General features: G+C 41.5%; 3 protein-coding genes across 4 annotated transcripts; 1 reads left to right on the top strand and 2 right to left on the bottom strand.

Moving 5' to 3' along the window:
• Positions 1 to 13: 13 nt before the first annotated feature.
• LOC135345956 (uncharacterized) lies at positions 14 to 2,053 on the bottom strand. Its single transcript, XM_064543414.1, has 3 exons — positions 1,162 to 2,053; positions 769 to 1,047; positions 14 to 579 (listed from the first exon to the last, which is right to left on the bottom strand). Exons 1-3 carry the CDS (start codon positions 1,962 to 1,964, stop codon positions 30 to 32), a joined length of 1,632 nt encoding a protein of 543 aa, XP_064399484.1. The 5' UTR covers positions 1,965 to 2,053; the 3' UTR covers positions 14 to 29.
• Positions 2,054 to 2,081: 28 nt separating this feature from the next.
• Positions 2,082 to 14,601, top strand: LOC135345941 (DCC-interacting protein 13-alpha-like). 2 transcript variants are annotated; one of them, XR_010397935.1, is made up of 23 exons: positions 2,082 to 2,241; positions 2,309 to 2,407; positions 2,561 to 2,620; positions 3,162 to 3,227; positions 5,072 to 5,201; positions 5,517 to 5,575; positions 5,794 to 5,940; positions 6,356 to 6,438; positions 6,704 to 6,877; positions 7,096 to 7,180; positions 7,337 to 7,437; positions 8,188 to 8,230; positions 8,357 to 8,436; positions 8,609 to 8,886; positions 9,054 to 9,152; positions 9,216 to 9,361; positions 9,619 to 9,668; positions 9,720 to 9,810; positions 9,984 to 10,094; positions 10,219 to 10,335; positions 10,898 to 11,054; positions 11,236 to 14,242; positions 14,398 to 14,601. XR_010397935.1 is itself a non-coding variant. In XM_064543394.1 (22 exons), the coding sequence occupies exons 1-22, from the start codon at positions 2,191 to 2,193 to the stop codon at positions 12,255 to 12,257; spliced, it is 3,249 nt and encodes a 1,082-aa protein (XP_064399464.1). In that variant the 5' UTR covers positions 2,082 to 2,190; the 3' UTR covers positions 12,258 to 14,601. The 2 variants fall into 2 exon arrangements, 1 of the variants encoding a protein (XP_064399464.1); XM_064543394.1 differs by having other exon boundaries at positions 11,236 to 14,601.
• On the bottom strand, positions 12,410 to 15,999 carry LOC135345959 (fibrous sheath-interacting protein 1-like). Its single transcript, XM_064543418.1, has 12 exons — positions 15,662 to 15,999; positions 15,467 to 15,533; positions 15,073 to 15,118; positions 14,442 to 14,911; positions 14,085 to 14,184; positions 13,981 to 14,028; positions 13,777 to 13,928; positions 13,626 to 13,715; positions 13,475 to 13,578; positions 13,083 to 13,273; positions 12,889 to 13,001; positions 12,410 to 12,641 (listed from the first exon to the last, which is right to left on the bottom strand). The coding sequence occupies exons 1-12, from the start codon at positions 15,700 to 15,702 to the stop codon at positions 12,525 to 12,527; spliced, it is 1,539 nt and encodes a 512-aa protein (XP_064399488.1). The 5' UTR covers positions 15,703 to 15,999; the 3' UTR covers positions 12,410 to 12,524.
• Positions 16,000 to 16,900: the final 901 nt, after the last annotated feature.

Raw genomic sequence — 16,900 nt, 5'->3', positions numbered from 1 at the left:
AGCAGAGCAAATTAAAGTACGAATGTTGGTTAAAAATTGGTGGCAAAAGCTTGAGAAACAATTTCGCTGACAGACATAGAAAGAACATTCTCCAATCCAAAGTGCATTTTAGCTAATCGTGCTTTCACCAAGTTCAGCAGTTTGGGAGGTCCCTCTGGGACATCTGGAGAAGAAGCAACCATTTGCACCAGGTTTGTAGCTCGGGATTTCAATGAAGGGGGGACGTACTGTGGCATACATGTAACAAAATCTAAAAGTCCTTCTTTCACGAGAAATTCTCTATGATTTTCACGACCAAGCATATTTTGAAGTGCAAATATGATTATTTCCAAACTCCACACCTGTAGAATGCAAGCTGGATTGTTTATATGCGGGGTACTTGGAATATAGGCAAGCTTGATGTAGGGTATGTACGTACACCACACATAATTCTGCGTCAGTTCACCGCGCCTGATAATCTCATAGCATGTGAATCGCAATAGTAACATCATTTCATCGATGATGGTTAGGTGTAAGTCAGTAGGGATGCACTGTGGTGACGCTAGAGCCACTTGAGCCAAGAATAGGAGGACAAAATACCTGCATGTGCAAAACGTCTAGTTATAATGACGTACATAATTATTATAGGAACAGCAGTTTCACATAAAATTATTTCAGTTTTTAGTGCAGCTGTAAATTTTGCCCAACAACTGGTCGGGAAGTGAGCCTTGAACACTGGTATATATATAACAATGCTCAAAATTAATGTCAATATTTTTTTAATAATACCTGAGAAGAAGGTGAGAGCAGTCTGGTATACGGTCAATATCGAGCTGGTCTGCATCCAGATCTCTTTCAATGCTGAGAGCATCCAGCAGTTTTGTAAGATACCTGGGCTTGCTTATCTTCTCATGTGTTCCAGGAGTGTGGGCCAGACAGAGGAAAATGGTCACCACATGATGCGAGCAATCAATTGGCAGATATGGTGATGCACCGATGTTAGTCATCTGCTCCAAAGCATCTTCGTTGGAGGCTATTTCCAAGTGACACTCTGGTAGTTCACTCAAACTGCACGGAAATAACAGTGTAGTTAAATCTAGCACCTACATGACTGTATATTAAACCCATGAATATACTTATATCCAGAAATACACCATGCAAAACGATATCTCATGAGCTTACTTGCATAACACTCCCAGCCCACCAACAATAGTATCTCTCAGTACTCCCTCAAATGAATGGTTGGATACTACATACTCAAATCGGCTCCCTTCCTCCAGTTTGTAGTGAAGCATCGACTGAATACATCTCTCAATGCCCTTATTCTTAGTTATAGCTCGGCGTAGAGGAAAAGTTTCTGAAAGATTCCATATGACTCTCAACAACAACGATTCAACGAGTTGTAATATCATATGCCTTTCCTGCCATTTTTCCTGAAGTAAAGCTCCATCCAACTCCATTAAGATCTCAACACCACCATGGTAAGCAAAGTGGAGCTTGTTCACATACTTCACTGGGTCAAGCCACGGAAAAAAATACTTAAAAGCAAGAGACTGAATCATCTCATTATTTATACCTCGTGTGACCAGATTATTGAGCTCCCAACTCATGTCAACAGTAGCTGAAGGATTCTCAAGCTGAATTCCAGCCAAAACAAGTCTCATCCAATCAATGATTTCAACAATCTCAGAGCAATGACCTTTCTCCAAGTATTTCACATGGAAGGTGTCCCCGTCACGAATTCTCAGTGCTATCAGTATGGTATCATCTTTTAAGATGCAACTATTGTACGCAATGACTTGCACACAAACTGGAATGCTAAAACGTTTTTCGATTTGTCGTTTCACATCCAAAATATTCAGAGGAGTGTTGTCGAAACTCACCACTTTCTGTTCGGATTGCTTTGTTGTAGTGCAATGAAGAAATATGTTGTAACTAGATCTACAAGGCAAAGATATATCCTCGTGAACCATATCCATATACATAGTCGATACGTACTTTGACTGTTCCAGCTAGCTGAGTTTTATATTTATCTCCACTGAATCTAATTAAAGTGGTCAGATGACAATTAATTAAGGGGAATTCCCAAGAATGACCTTTCGTCACATGCATGTCCCTCCCACCGTAGATATAATTTATGTTGAAACTAGCTCTCTGTTTAGCTGTACTGTGCTGTCTGTGTTTACAGAAAGATAGACTGTGTTAGTAATTATGCCTACAGACAAGATAGACCTCAAGTCCTCACTGGAGGACAGCCCTCAGGTAAATTTATAGGCATGATCTGGTATGATGAGATGAAACTTCATCACTGTGTGTACATTCAACATAGGTCCAGGCCCAAATCTCCAGGCTGGAGGGCAACATTGCTCCCATGAAAGACTGTACTGTTCTGCTCAGAGACACGTTTCAAGCTTGCAGTGTCCATCAGGTATAAATTGTGTGCCTGGCCTGTGTACATGTACACACATGTACTAGCTAGCTATAATAATTATGTAGATATAATATATAATGTATTAATTGCAATCCACGTAAATTATAAATCTTCCTGCAATGTCCTTGAAACTGTCCCCTCTCTTCCCAGCTAAAGGTTTGCGAAGGAACAGAGACTTTAACAAAACTACTCAAATCATTTCAAGAAGATGTAAGTCTGTGCTCTATGTGTAGATATGATGCATGACATACATGTACATGTTGGCTGCTTGTTAATTACGTTTATGTAATTATGTGTAGATGCAGTGGTTGTATGTACCGTAAAACCTCTATTTAAGGCGACCCTCTAAATAAGCGACACTTGGACATTTTGCCCATAATTATAGCACCATTATAAAATTCATATTTTTGTGTACATTAAAATTCTACTTCTGCAAAACCTAATTATTTAAAAGTGTCGCTTTAAATCGAGGTTTTACGGTACACATGCAAACCCTGAGGGATGAAGTGTAGGTGTATGGTTAGCAAAGCTATGTCAGAAGCTGTGGTAAATACTGACTTCCTATCCAAGCTACTTTCCTGGAAATTGGTCATTAAATGTAGGTGCCATCAGGTACATGTACATGTAGTGTAGGTGTGTGTGGGAGCAATCAGACTTGCTTTACTACAGTGATTATTGTTTACATGTAGTATTCTGAGAACCTGCTCTTTCCTCATTCCTTACAAACCACACTATATAACTGTTTCTATAGGCTCTGAGTGAGGATGACAGTTTCCTGTCTGGTTCATTCAGTCGTATTGGAAGATACCTCAACGAGGTGGGTATACCTACATGTACATGTAGTATAGGTTATAACTTTGTATGATAATTATTTCTGTGGTGTTAGATTTCCAAATTGTGTTTGTAGACTATGCCTGCCCACACTGGTCGGCAGTGGTCGGTATCGACCACTGCCAGTATCAACCACTGCAGCTCTATAAGCGACCAGAACTTACTCTCTGCGACGACTAGCTACAGTAACTCTACAGCTGTAGCTGTTCTCTGAGTCTGCAGTACTACTGCTTACTCCGCAATAATGTACAAGCTCCCACCACATGGATCCATTACAAAAATGTCTATTCTGAACTAGTTAGTGCTAGGTCTAGTCCCAAAGACTCAGCTAGAGAGTGGTCCTAGTTCCAAGAGGATATGTCAAGAACTAAGTTATTCAGCAAATGAAAGCACCGCGGGTGCTGATGCCTCAGTGGAGGTGCCAAAGCTACATAACATAAAACTACTAGCTAGCTTTTATACTATCATTGCATGATGAACATTTTTAATTTTGCTGCATTGTAATCGCAGGGAAACTCAAATAGTGGGTAATGATCGACCATGATTGTTGTTAAAAACGATCGATGCCAAAAGTTCAAGTCTAAAATTAATGGCTGCAAGTCAGTAGAGCCTTGCAGCTCTCTTCTCACTCTTGCAGCTACCAATAGCTAGCGTTCTAGTGCAGAGCTAACTACTACGTAGAGTAGCAACACTCGGTGAACAAGTTTTGCTACGGACTCTTCTGAAAAGGCTGCAATGGCATTCCAAGTAAGCAAAACTAAGCATAACTCGAGAACGAAGCTTTATTTTGCAAATCCACAAATAGCATGCCAAGAAAACATGACTAGAAGCCTATAGAAACTCTTACTTGCACTTCATTGATCCTTAAGCAGCTGAAATAGTCTACACACACACACTACCGTATACCTCGCTTGTGCATGCGCACTGAGGCATAATGATGCAGTAGCCTCGATTCCAGGCCGCACTGAAAAAGGCCTTGCACAGGAGGCTAATGATGCTGCAGCAGTTGAACCAGCAAGTAGTGATTCAATAATTATATATACTTGCATCAATGTTACTTGCATGTGAAAATATCATTTAGTGTCTTCATTTGATGATTTCTCTCTAGAATTGCTCAAATTGAATCTAGCATAAATATACCAAGCCCCCAGACCCCCTGTTTGTGGTCTAGCCACCTCTCAACTAATTTTGCATACATGTACAAGAATTTTGTGCGTTTACGGGTAATACATTAATTATAGACTTTGTCCAAAATGTACTATTACATGTAATTGCCATATATGCTTGATCAGAGGCTGCGGCTACTGAATGTTGGCAAAGGAGGCTACAATTCGAGAGAGGCGTTTAGTGTAGGCCTACTAACACCCCAGCTAATTTAACAACCTTAATATTTAGTTTATCATCAAAAGTTCTTTTCACCTGCACAAACTCCAACTCTGCCATGAGAAAATCTTTCAAAAGCACTAACAAGCTGCTACCTAGCTAGCTACTGCCGTAGATACCAGTAGCAATATGGCTGAATGTGCAGAGACATAGCCACTCAGGGTTCTGCCCAGGATGAGTTGAGCTGTAGAGTTACTAGTCAGTAGTGGACGCAGAGAGGTATTAGTGGTGGTCGGTTATAGAGCTGCAGTGGTCGGTGCCGACCACTGTTGGCAGAACCCTGGCCACTGAGGCTAGCGGCTTCTATTGCACTGAAGATGGGCTGTAGGGAGGCTACTATTTGACTGCGGCCTCAGATCAATCTAACTTAATTATACGGTGTATATGCATATCTGTCTGATGACTCAGCAATAATTATTACTTGTTTATTCACACTTGCACTGGCAGTTGCACTCGTGTCAGGACATGCTGAGCTCTCAGTTGCAGAATGCCGTGATAGAACTGCTCTCACAGTTCATTTCCAATGAATTCTCTGACATTGAAAAAGTCAAAGAGAGTTTTGAGTCAGCTTGGCATGGTAAGAGGAAGTGGTGGAAAATGCCTTCTGCGCTTGTGTTTTAATTTGGCTGAATTTAACAGAATGCGTCATGTACAGTGTTTTATGTAATGTTGTGTCTATAATTTTATGTACATCGATCATAATTATGATTGATGTGACAGATAGCTGTGAGCAAGATTTTTGTGTTGTATATATACAGTTGTACATTGTAAAAGATTCACGGAATTAATACTGATCGATTCAAACATTGAATATTAGCTGTGTTGCAGTAATAACTGACATTTTGAGTTTATCCAATACATGTAATCTAGATTCCCTTCTTTTCTTACACAGACCATGACCAGGCCACAATCAAGTACAGTAGAGTCTCCAGAAAGAAAGACTCGGATAAGGTACATGTACATGTATGTTCAGTTGTACTTTATGCAGTCTTTAATGTTTATGAACTGACTAGTACATCTACATGCATGCACAATTCTTTTCACCTCACTTGAATAAATGAAGTTGTATTGCATCCTATTGTAGACACAACATACATGTATGTATCACATGTTACTTCATACTCTTATCACATTTGTCATAAATTATTTGCTTTTAACGTACACCCTAGACCCGTTTTGAAGCCAACGCAGATCTGTTCACTGCCAGAAAGAAGTATTACGATAGCTGTCTTGACTACTACACCAAACTGAATGGGTTCAAACTCAAGTGGAAGTATTCTCTAATGGAACCTCTACTCACATACATGCATGCTCAGGTATAGGGTCGTGGCAATTGTGCTTATCATTGCTAGTGCAGCGATAAAAGTGCATGTTATTCTTATGGTATGAAAAGTGCACGTTTATACGGGTAATTACATGTACAGCTGTTACATGTAATACCGTATAGCGGGTAATTTTCGGGGGACAAAATATTCGTGGTTCAGCAATATTGAGACATTTCGTGGGTAATATTTTTGTGGTTTGGAGCTTGCACTGCAGGTAAAGGTAGGCAAGGTCGCTTCATTCGTGGGTAAAATATTCGTGGTCAGACCTCCAACCACGAAAACCACGAATATTTTGCCCCACGAAAATTACACGCTATACGGTACTATATATGTAGTATTTTAAGTACTCCAGTTAAATTACTGCAGCCGTGTTCTGTTTTTCAATTTGCTTTTACTATCCTCATAGATGTCTTATTTCAAGGCTGGTCATGAAGTGTTGAACAAAGAGCTAGGAAAGGTTTTAAATGAACTCAACACTGAGGCCCAGAAGTGAGTACGCCATGCATTATTGTGTACTAGCTGTGCTCTCTTCTCTACAAAACATCATCCATGTTATGAGGGGTTTTGTAGGAAGCTTTACCTACTCAGGCAATACTTAGCCCCAAATGTCCACACTATCGATTGAATAAGGTCTTTGTGTAATGAGTCAATTATCAGTATTGCAGTATTGTTGTTAAAAGTTTCCGAAAGTGTGTTCTATTGACCTTTTTCGAAATTTCCTAGTCATAAAAACCTCCACCCCCACCCACTTTAGGTTCCACAACCAATATCAGTCGGACATGGCGGCCATGGCTGAAGAGAGGGAGGAGATTGAGCTCTCCTTCCCCGGTTTGTGTCTACCCGACCCTGATCCAAACGACCCCTTCGTTGACTATCACCCTCCCAAGACCATAATCTCATCAAAGAACGGCTACCTCTTCCTCCGAGGGTGAGTGTACACTGAAAGATTATAGATATGTATGTAGAGAGCTTATTGTGTTTAGCTGCTGTCTACATGGAATTCCTCTGTTACTGCTGTAACAGTAGACATGCAAGTATCGATTTTACTTGGTTCGTATGACGTTGATCAGATAATTATGTGACGCGTGTATCTAGTGGCTGTATTTCCCACCCATCCCCTCACACCTCACTCTTCATTTACTGTAGGCAGAAGACTGGGTTCGGGTCTCAGTGGGACAGAGGCTACTTCTTCACCAAGAAGGGTCAACTGTTCTCCCACTTCCCTCAGAGGGTTCGCAAATTAGTTTAGACTGGATTTGATAGATCTGTGATTATCCTCTAACAAAATGTTAATGGCTTAATAAAAACGAGAGGTTTGATATGATTCCAAATAATTTGTGCTTGCTTAATTAAAGATGGATGTAATGTCAATACCTGTGTCTCACAGAATGCAGAGCCTCTGTTTACATTGAAAGGAGCAGATGCCTCTCCGGGGGAGATGGATGACCGTCGATACGTCCTTCAAGTCACTCACTCTTCTCATAAGAGGTCAGTGAAAGTATTGTGCTTTGTAGGTACCCCATATTCGTTATTTTTGCTCTCATGTAGGTAGCACTGTTATAAGCTAATTATAACAGAGGTGTGTCTACACGTAGCTTCCTTGTAGTTTTAAAACTAGAGTTGGTGATGTAAAGCCTACAAACTTGATGATATAGGCAGTCCTAAGTACTAAAATACAATGTACTCCCGGTTGACTACTTGACCTCATGTTCACTACTGTCCGCTTAAGTTATTAGTTGTAATAATGGCAGATTTTGATCTTAAAGCTTCGTTGTCGAATAAAAACTAAAAAGCTTGAACTTGCATGTTGGCTGCACGGTTAGCTGGCTACACGTGGCTTTTATTCGAGGTACGTGCTTACAGCTGAAGTGATTCTGTACCAGGAACTGGGTCACTAAAGTAGAAACTATTCATCACACCATCACTCCATATTCCACTCGCCATTTTGCTTCGTTGCTTATCCTAGCCCCAGACACTAGGAGCCATATTTAAGACTCTTTGCGGGCTTCTTTGCTGACTTTGCTAACTTTGCTGTGATCCTAGTCCACAATGCATGCGCTTCATACACTACTAAACTCAGTTCTACATACCTCTAGCTCCTGTTACTTGCTGCTTAGCCAGCGTTTATCGTGTATCACTCTTTTGGCTGCTATATTGATATTCATTATTTATGTGAACAGCCGAGGGTTAGCACTTCAGTGCTAGTTTTTACTGTTGTCACCTCCTTTCCTTCCCCAGACCGTTTTACCTAATGGCTGAGAATGAAGTGGAGAAAGATGAGGTGAGTATCAGTGTGTAGTTGGCTTTGTTGTGCAACTGGTGTTAATGACTATAAGCAAACCACTAGATTCTACTTTTACTGTGGTATTGATATTTTGTGTACACGTACCAATCTCTCTCTCACCAGTGGATAGCAACGATCAACAACAATAGACAAGAGAGGAGCTCCCACCAGCCTAACTCAGCCGGCGATGCAGAGTTCATCAAGTAAGCAGTCGTCTAGCTATCACACGAAGTGTGTGTCTGGACAATGAAAAATATCTCAGTGGTTGATTATGTTTTTTAATTAAGACATGTATGATTGACAAAATATGTGTGCCAGTCTGTGGATGTGTAATAATACATGTATGCAGAGAAATTTTCACTCACTCTATTGCAGACAGAAGAGAGAAGAGATTCGTTCGTGGGTGAACAAGGAGATCCGCCCTCCAAAGATACGAGATAGAGCCAATACTACCAGACCCACCCGCAGTAACACTTCCTCTGCTCCCAATCTCCCCCTCATCAAACCCGTCAAATCTCCCACTCGTTCTCCCGTCCTACCTCGAGTATTTAAACCAAAGAAACAAGACCCGACCTCTGGACCGTATCCCCTCTCTCCCTCACCCTCCTCACTTGGCCAGCTGCCCACACCACTGCAGCCAGAGAAAGTGCTAGGTCAGCTCTAAGGAGTGCTTGTAATAATAGGCCATTTTTATTTCCACTGTTTGTCATTGTAGGCAAGTGCCTGCATACTTTCACCAAATTAATTGTAGATGATGGGGCCTATGCCTAATTTATATGCTAATAATACATGTACTAGCTCTTTATTATTTCCCTTGCAGCTGTCAGTGTGCCTCCCTCTCAGTCCACACCTGCTGTTGTGTCTTCAGGGAAGTTCTCCGTCAAGTACCTTGGCCACACCGAGATTAAGGATGGGAAGGGTAATTAGTTTCAATTAACAACGGCCCTCGATATGACTGCATGTGCTGTTCCCACACACACAGCTCCAACTGTTATCACTGACACCATTCGCAAAGTGATGGCTGCTCGCTCGGTACAGAATGTGAAGTCAGCCATTGATATCGAAATGACTGTGGCTACGAAATCCATTGTGTTTATGGACGTGGAAGCAAAGAAAGCAATTGGTCAGGTAAACATTCTTAGTTACATGTACATGTAGGTGAAGACTGACTTTACTACGATACTCTGCTACCCCAGCTTTACAGTGCATTTCTTTCCCTATTGAGGTAACTAAATCAGTTATGGCATTATTAGTGAAGGTTCTTAATTACTGGGGCAGTTCTATACAGGATCTAGACTAGGTTACGTTTTCCTGCATAGTTAGAGCACTGCGTACTACATGTGTCTCCCACTGGTCACATGCTATGTACACTCTTTTCTTGACAGATACAACTAAAAGGAGTTGTGCGATGCTCGACACACCCAGACAATCTAAAGTGAGTTGTGCCAACTATTCATCACTCCATATTCCACTCTGGTGTGTACAGACTCCTGGGAGTAGTGAACCAGTCCAATGCAGACGCTGACAAGACCAGGTACATCTGCCATGTGCTGGAGAGTGAGTTTGAGAGCAGTCAGGTATGTGAACAGCTGGTGTGTTATCTGGCCATAGATACATACTGATACATGTACGTAGATAAAGAATGTACATGTAGTTGTTGGGTTACAGCTAGGGTTCGTACTCCAGCTTGCTGCCATGTACAGTTGTAAGTGTAGAGCATGGCTGTGAAGTTCTCTACTGTTCTCCACAGATTTGCAAGGTGGTAGACGATGCTGTCCGTGCTGCGCTGAACAGTCATATGTCTCTGCCTCCCAAGCAGTCACCTCATGGCTCATCTCAACCCTCATCTCAACCCTCCATGGTGTGTCATTGTTTCTGTCAAAAAATCCGAGTCTGCCTACATGTATATGCTCCTGTGTGCATTTGTATTGACCAAAGTTTGCATGTTGAGTCTTCAAGTTTTCCACTGTTACTTTTTCTCTCAGGGCTACTCTGGCCAGGCCCCGATGGTGCCAAGGAGACCACCTCCTCCTATCTTCAAACCAACCTATAACGCCTCGGGATATGTAACCTTTGATAATGACCAAGTTGTAGCTGCTAATGTGAGTGGTACAATACACAGTAAAGTTAGACGCATGTTGCTATAGATACACAAGATCTGGTAGTCAGTAGCCGAACAGTGTTTCTTCCATATAAGCAAGGGCTTGTAAAGAAAAGATAAAGATAAAGATTTATAAGCCCTTGATACAGTAGACTTTCGTTAATCTGGTCACCCGTGGGAAAGTGGTAGTTTGGCCAGAATAGCGAGGTGGCTGCATTTCAAATAAAAGCAAACCTACCTCAAATCTAATGACTGAATGATCTTGCAGTTTTGTCTCGAGGATAATGAACCATTATGCTCTTGGATGTGTAATCCAATTTTATCTGCCAAACCACACCCAAAACATCATATCCAGCCGTACATTAAAAACTTAATTTGGGGCAGCCAGAACTGACGGAATAGAGTTGGTCGCATTTCAAGGCAGGTTTTGTGCAGTAAAGATCAAGCTAGCAATCCATGCCAAATGAAACAACCTGTATATCGAGGTGACCGTACTTTAGAGAGCCGGGATTAACGATAATAGTCTTCGATTTTCCAATATCGTAATGTGTATTTCTCTATAGGCATCTCGGTCTACTGCTTCTACCGCTATGCAAAATACTTCGTCTGCCCCCAACCTGACCAATAGATCATCTCGACAACAAACGTTACCCCCTCAACCACCCTCATCAAGTTCCAATTCTGGTGACCTCTTCTCTAAAGACAACGTCACCAGCCAAGGTTGGAAGGGATTCATGTTTATGTCCGCTTATGCACATTAATTATGTACATGTATGTACATGACTGCACCTACATGTACATTTACATGAATAGGCAGAGATCATGGATATAGATTAAAATAACATACACAGAATAGGTACCTACAAGCCGCATTACTGTTTTTTTAACGTCTTTCATACAGGAAAACCACCTCCTGAAAACAAGTTCACAGATAACTTCACCACGCAAGATTCTGATCGGTATTCTCCGGACCTGGATGACCTTCCACCTCTAGACTCACCACCCCCTTCGATTGGTACTCACACAACAGACTCCAGCTACATCAGTGACTCCAGCTTCACTGTGACACCCTCAAGCATTCCAGACACAACCAAAGGCGCAGGTTACTTCTCAAACGCAGCTGTGAGTGAGTCAATTGATAACGAGTCGGTATGGTCTAGCGTCGGTGGGCAGCCAAGCACGACAGCTGACTCTGGCTATTTCAAGGCTGATGGTGGGATTAGCTCTGTGGGGGAGCCCCAAGACCTCGCTGAAGACTTTGATTTATTCCAAGACACTTTCAATGACTCCAATTCCACAATGTCTACTGACTTTTTTCAGTCCAAGCAACAATCGCTCAATCCAAGCTCCACCAGTGGCTACTATACCTCTCAAGGAACTACCCCTTCACAATCTAGCTCTTTGGGTACGACAAAACCAGCTGCACAGCCGTCTAGTTATTCAACCTTGACCTCCTCTACTTACTCTACTTCAACCTCGATGGGGACATCATCTTTCTCCACTGCAAGCTATCCTCCAATCTCCACTTCATCTCAGGTCCTGGACACTACGAATAATCAAGATGAGGATTATGACTTAGGGGAACCTGTGGACCTGCTCAGTGATCTAGCAGACGAGCCTTACAGTGATGGCTCAAACTTTCAAACTAGCTACTCTGCAGCCCAAACCACTTCAAGTGGTTACTACCACGCTGATCAAACTACACCTGCTATGTCTACAAGTACAGCATACTTTTCGACCAGCTCAAGCGTGAATGGTAATGGATATCCTCCCTTCGATTCTACAGCTGGCAATAATCTAGGAGGTGACAATTTTGGAGATGACGACAACTGGTTGCCACCATTACCAGATGAAGATGACTTGGGTGGAGTACCCACTTCTTTTGGTGGGTCATTTGTGACTCACTCCTCTAGAAAAAGCTGATCCCATGCATGCATATGACATATTATTAGGTGCATGTATGTTATAACAAACAGTATAATAATTATGTTGTATTGTGACAAAGTGGTTATTTTTCTGCAAGTATAATTATTATATATATTTATATTATTATTACTCCCGTTTTGTACACACAATTCTTACGACAAACATAATTATAATTTTACAGTATACAATAATGACAATGTACGGTATACAATAAGAAATTATAAATGATGGTGACAGTTAAGAGACAACATGAAAATAATTCTGTTAGTCTAAGAGTTTGTTTGTGTTCTCGTCCCGAGGTGGAAACTCTTTGTGAGTACCAAGTTGTTCACCAGAGCGACACTCGTCCAAAAGAGCCTGGAGATCTGATGTAGGCAATGGCTGCATGAGGGACATAGAGGGAGCTAGCTTAGATAATAATATTATGCATGGCTCATTTTGTCTAGCGAAATGCAGTTGGGTATGTACAGCCTTGTAGTACGTAACACAGCACAAATGTGTCGAGTACCAAAATTTACACTCATTACGAAAAATAATCTAGACATGACTAGCTGACAACCCCTAACAGACAAATATTTTAATTATATAACTCGATGTCGATGAGGAGTAAGTAATAAACGGGACTTACTAGTATCAGTTGGTTCTCAGCGTGTATAGCTCTGAGTCTGTCATCAATGCTTCTCAGTCGCTCACTCTCACTGCGAGACATCTGAAACTGGTGGAGCACTTCCTCTCCAGGCACTGCATGGATTAGTGATGCCATGAACATCTCGCTTATAGTGGTATTTTTTTATACATACTTAGACGTAGCCTAGATTTTACCTATTCCTATTCCTATATGTGTCCCCTTGTCCACTTCAGGTTCTCCCTCCTCATCTTCTGTACTGCTGTCACAACCTATGGTGCTGATGTGCCCACTCTCACTGCCCAGCTCTTGTGGATTGTGTGAGCCAGTGCGCGATGAGCAGGAGAGAGACTCCCAAGCACTAGGTGGCAGAATGGCCTGCAGCTGGCTGTGTGAGAACAAAATTATATGAAAGCAACATGTCTGTGTGTGTATTGTACAAAACATAGGGGGTTAATGTATTGGTACTGTACGTGGATGACTACAGGTTCAATTGAGCAATTCAATTCTTTCCACGCAATTGAAAGCACTCATTACGGTACAGTATATTCATACTGGGAGTGTCGCCCAAATCAAACGGTACATGTACTTGTCAATAGTTTTCATCCTATCCAGGTCTTCTTGTTTGAGTGCAAATCCTTCACGAATGTCTCTCACACATAAAATCAACTCGTTTTCGTTAGGATCTATTTCCTGTAGGCAAGTTAATCATCATTGCAAATTTATACGCATATTCAAACCTCTGCCTTGTTTTCTCCACTAAGTAGCTCATCTAGCCTTTGTTTCTCAGCCTCAGTCATGGCCACCAGAGCTCCAGCATCACTAGCCAACTAGAATAATAAATAGCATCTAAAATAATGTAGCAACACATACATTGATGCATGTTCATACCTCAATGTTTCTTTGGATGAAGTTAGTGCCACTAATCTCGGTCTGTGTATTGGGTTTAGTTTTAAGGTCAGCAGTTTTCTCTGTTTCTGAGTGGATATGATTCCTCTTAGCTGAACCATGGGATTTTACAGTGCAGCTGGTACTATCTCCAGCTACGAAACAGACAAAAAATGAGTACATGCAATCATACACTGAGATTTGTACCTGAACTGGCATTGTCGTTCAGCTGTGTTGTAAACACTGGTGGGTACTCTGTAAACAAAAATATAATGGCAACTGTTGAATTGATTGATATATGTACAGCTCACTTTGTCGGTCCAATGAGTGTGTTGAACTGGTTTGAAGACTAATGTTTGAGTCTATTTGCTGTTCTAGTAGTTTTCGTTGTTTTTTGACATCCCTTTCTTTCTGTAGAACCAGTGAATAGACATTAATGGTCAGTGAAATGGGGAAGATATAGCACAAGGTGCACTGTTTACATACAAAAATGTCTGAATAAAGGACACCTTATAAATTATTTTGGCCCCAAAGTACAAAGGGAAGATTCCTCTGTAATAAATTATGTATCCCGCAAGCAGGTTGAGGCTTGCCAACAATGAACATGTTACCCTCCCATTGCAGGTAGAGAGTACACATGGCATGTAAAATAAAGTTAGTGTTGTCACCTTGTCCAAATCAGCAAGCTTCTCATCCAATTTCCTCATCTTCTCAATGGCTTTCTTCAACTTGGGATCCATGCTATTAAACAAAGGCTCAACAGTTGCTGAGCTTGCAGTCAATGTGCTGTCACAGTCTCTAGGAGATAGCACATCCTCTTCTTTGTCAGGCACAAGAACGATATCTTTGCACTTATCACTATTGATGTTAGAGTGAATTTGCTCTAATAGAAACAGGTCTGAGTCTCTAGAGGTATCCAGGGATGTTCTCATTGAATGTTCCTCTGGAGGGAGTGGTGTAGGCTGGTGGGAGCTGACTGACTCGATATCAATCATGGTGTCTAACTCAGTGTGGATTTGATCACTCAGAGCTTGAATCCTCTGGTACAGTTGAGTGGTGGCCTCGGCTTGAACCTCTTGATCTAAGTCTTGGGGGTCCTGGCCTTGTAGGCCAGCACTGGCACTTCCATAGTAGGGAGCTGTATGAATTACACTGAGTTTACACAGTATATCATTACTGGACGACCATGCTACCAAAGAATGAGTCCAAGACTAGACTACTAATGCAGGTAACTATAAATAACAGTGGATGAAGTAAAATGCATGACATAATTATCAGTTGCAGGAATGGTGGACGCACCTTCTGGAGGGAGGTATTCCAGAGACAGCTGACTCTCTGTTCGTGTCTACAGTGTGACAATTGGGGGGCAATAGTAATGTCTGCCTGCTTAGATCTATGAAGTTATTATTTCCGCCCGACTATGAAGTTATATACCGTATTACTAGTATATTTTGCGGGTGAAAAACCTTTGCTAAGTAATGAGCAGAAAAGTTGATCCTTTGCGATTTAACTATTACGTTCTGACAAGGATTGTGTGTATTTTTACTTTATTATTGCGAATTGATCAACCCTCGCAAAGTTCGCAAATGTTTAATGCTCGCAAAACATTCTAGTAAATTACGGTAAACTAGTTTGGTATAGAGTGGTTGGTGTGTCATTCTAGGGAACTATACACGGAACTGTACGAGCTTACACTTTGAGAGGTGGATGATCGACCTAAAACTGGTTCGACAGCAGTGTCAGATGCTTCATCCACGTACCTATAACAATATTATAATTATTACCATCACTAACATGTATTTCAGTCTCCATGGAGACCAGATAGCATTGTACACTGTGTACATAAGATTATACCCAGGTCCTACCACTAGAACTCTCTTACTCTCACCTTCCCTTCGTAATCACTTCCATTACATTTGAATAGGACATATTCCTGACGAGTACCTAGTACATACGTACGTACATCGGCTTCTTCCTTCTTTTTAAACTGCTGACGTCTGCACATTTGCACCAGCCCCTCCCACTTTTACTGTAGTTGGTTTACGGATGTACACGGACATGAACAAAACTTAAGTAGACTGCCTCCAAGATGAATAGACTGCTGAGCTCAGTTCGTCCAAGATTATGGCGGGTTCCTCGGATATCTAGATCAGAAAACTCATCTGCTGAGAATTTAGAGGGACCAGAGCCACCAAATGGATTTCTCTTCAATGAGAAAGTCAGTGTTTGTTGTGATTTCAATTAATGCACACTAAAATTAACCACTACGCTATTATATACACGGTCCATACAGCCCTTGTTACCTGGCGAGAAAAGGCAGAAGGAGTCATGGGAGAATGTCTGGGTGTATGGCATGACACTGAACCTTCTTTTGGTCATTGGAATTGTGGCATTCAAGCCAGACACATCGTAAGGATACATACATGTACACACCAATTTCCTTGAGTTTAAAAAGTGACCCTCCAAAATGCAACACCCTCGAGCTTAGGCTTTAAAAAGAGTGATAGCTGCGTTGTCGCTCCCTAAATGGAGGTCAAATGTAGCCACACCTAGCCTTGATTCCTGGCCATTAGAGAATTCTAAGCAGCCTGAAAATTGAGATAGTAGACTAACTGCGAGCCTCTATATATGTGACACCCAGCAGCATAATCTTTAAACCTCCAAAAGAAGCTACCTCTGGCTTCGTAATTTTTTTAAAAGTGTCGCTTTAAATCGAGGTATTACAGTATGGTCCGTATCAAGTAACCCAACAGACCATATGGCTGCTTGCTCTTGACAGTCTAAGGACAGCCTTTTTATAGCGTTCGTGCACTTTTGCTCTATACTCAAATCCTATCCCATGACTTTCATACCTTTATAATTGTTGTCTGCAGTGTTAGTGGTTGGGCAAGAACCAAAGCAATCGAGAGGCTGTCTAGTGAAAACTCAGAGACGGACTCATAGCTTATGTAGTGTCACCGTACCTTATAGCAATGTTGTATATATAATTATGTATGCCAATTAATCTCTTCATCGTATTGTGTGTTCGAATTCATCTTGACTCGGTGTGTACATGCATGTACAATTACAACCTGTAGCTGTTTTGGCAAAACGTTCATGGGGTTGCTATACATGTACATACCTGGAA

This window comes from Halichondria panicea, chromosome 13, assembly GCF_963675165.1.
Source record: "Halichondria panicea chromosome 13, odHalPani1.1, whole genome shotgun sequence".
NCBI classification, from domain to species: domain Eukaryota; kingdom Metazoa; phylum Porifera; class Demospongiae; order Suberitida; family Halichondriidae; genus Halichondria; species Halichondria panicea.
The sequence above is the reverse complement of the archived record's forward strand: the minus strand, read 5'-3'. Positions and strand labels throughout refer to the sequence as shown.